Source organism: Octopus bimaculoides, chromosome 20 (assembly GCF_001194135.2).
Source record: "Octopus bimaculoides isolate UCB-OBI-ISO-001 chromosome 20, ASM119413v2, whole genome shotgun sequence".
Classification (NCBI taxonomy): domain Eukaryota; kingdom Metazoa; phylum Mollusca; class Cephalopoda; order Octopoda; family Octopodidae; genus Octopus; species Octopus bimaculoides.
This window is the reverse complement of record NC_069000.1, coordinates 45,731,237-45,732,672: the sequence shown is the minus strand read 5'-3', so window position 1 is coordinate 45,732,672 and position 1,436 is coordinate 45,731,237. Positions and strand designations below refer to the sequence as shown.

The 1,436-nt window shown below is 40.0% G+C and overlaps 1 protein-coding gene across 1 annotated transcript in view; it reads right to left on the bottom strand.

Annotated features, from left to right (window-relative positions):
• LOC106870169 (monocarboxylate transporter 12) overlaps nt 1–1,430 on the bottom strand; it is a 33,265-nt gene extending 31,835 nt beyond the window's left edge. The window contains exons 1-2 of the mRNA XM_052975264.1: nt 1,341–1,430; nt 467–736 (exon numbers count right to left, since the gene is read on the bottom strand). Of these exons, the coding sequence (XP_052831224.1) occupies nt 467–701 (235 nt within the window). The 5' untranslated portion in view covers nt 702–736; nt 1,341–1,430. The remainder of the gene's footprint in view (nt 1–466; nt 737–1,340) is intronic.
• Between the last annotated feature and the right edge of the window lie 6 nt (nt 1,431–1,436).

Here is a 1,436-nt window from a genome sequence, read left to right as displayed (position 1 = left end):
TAATGCTAATCATATATATATATATATACATATATATATGTTGCCCACAGGGGACTAAATATAGAGGGGACAAACAAGGAAAGACAAAGGGATTAAATCGATTACATCGACCTCAGTGCGTAACTCGTACTTAATTTATCGACCCCGGAAGGATGAAAGGCAAAGTCGACCTCGGCGGAATTTGAACTCAGAACGTAAAGACAGACGAAATACCGCTAAGCATTTTGCCCGGCGTGTTAACAATTCTACCACCACGCTGCCTCTTTCAAAGTGAATAGTGATGCTTCAAGGTCTGAGCGGAACTACTACTACTACTACTACTACTACTACTACTACTACTACTACTACTACTACTACTACTACTACTACTACTACAACTGCTGCTGCTGCTGCTGTGCTGCTTTTACCATTACTACTACTACTACTACTACTACCAGAGAGGCCTAGTTGTCTCTGGTCGTCTTACCTGCTGTGAGGCCAATTAGACTTAGAACGAAAGCAAGTAGTACGTATGTGTGGCAGTGTGGAATGCAGATAGCGGTGGCTCCAATGACCGCCTGGGAAAGCACAAACACGATTTTGCTGTTTAAATGAAGGAGATCGACAATAAAACCAATGCAAAGTTGACCGATGGTGAGCCATATGCCAAATATGGACATCAAAACGGCTATTTCATATCGTTCCAAGTCAAACGATAGCATGAAAACGGGAAGGTATTGAAAGGCAATTTGACGCGCTGAAAATACAAAAGAAAAAAAAAAAATGAAATATATAAAAAAAAACTATTAATTCTAATAAAACAAAGTTGGACAGTTATTTCTGAATAAGGAATGTACTGATACGAAGTGGGTTTCCCATCATGAAAGGAAATAAAATATAGCATTTAGAATATATACATATATGGCCCAGTGGCTAGGGCAGCGGGCTCGCGGTCGTAGGAGTGCGGTTTCGATCCACAGACCTGGACTTGTGAGTGTTTATTGAGCTAAAGCTCCACGAGGCTCCAGCAGGGGTTGGTGGTGAACCCTGCTGTACTCTTTCACCACAACTCACTTTTACTTCCTGTTTCTGTTGTACCTGTATTTCAAAGGGCCAACCTTTTCACACTCTATGTCACGCTGAATCTCTCCGAGAACTACGTTAAGGGTACACGTGTCTGTGGAGTGCTCAGCCACTTGCACGTTAATTTCACGAACAGGCTGTTCCGTTGATCGGATCCACTGGAATCCTCGTCGTCGTAACAGAGAGAAATTTGGTAATTATGAAATATTGATATATTTTTTGGAACTCAATTTTCGGAATTTTCGGTTAAATAAAATGACAAAGACATTGTTACTTACTTGAGATAAAAAAATAAGCAGCTAACAAACAAAGGAAGTTGAAATTCTTTAGAACCGAAACACCAAGAATTTTTAAGCAATGTTCTTTTAATATTA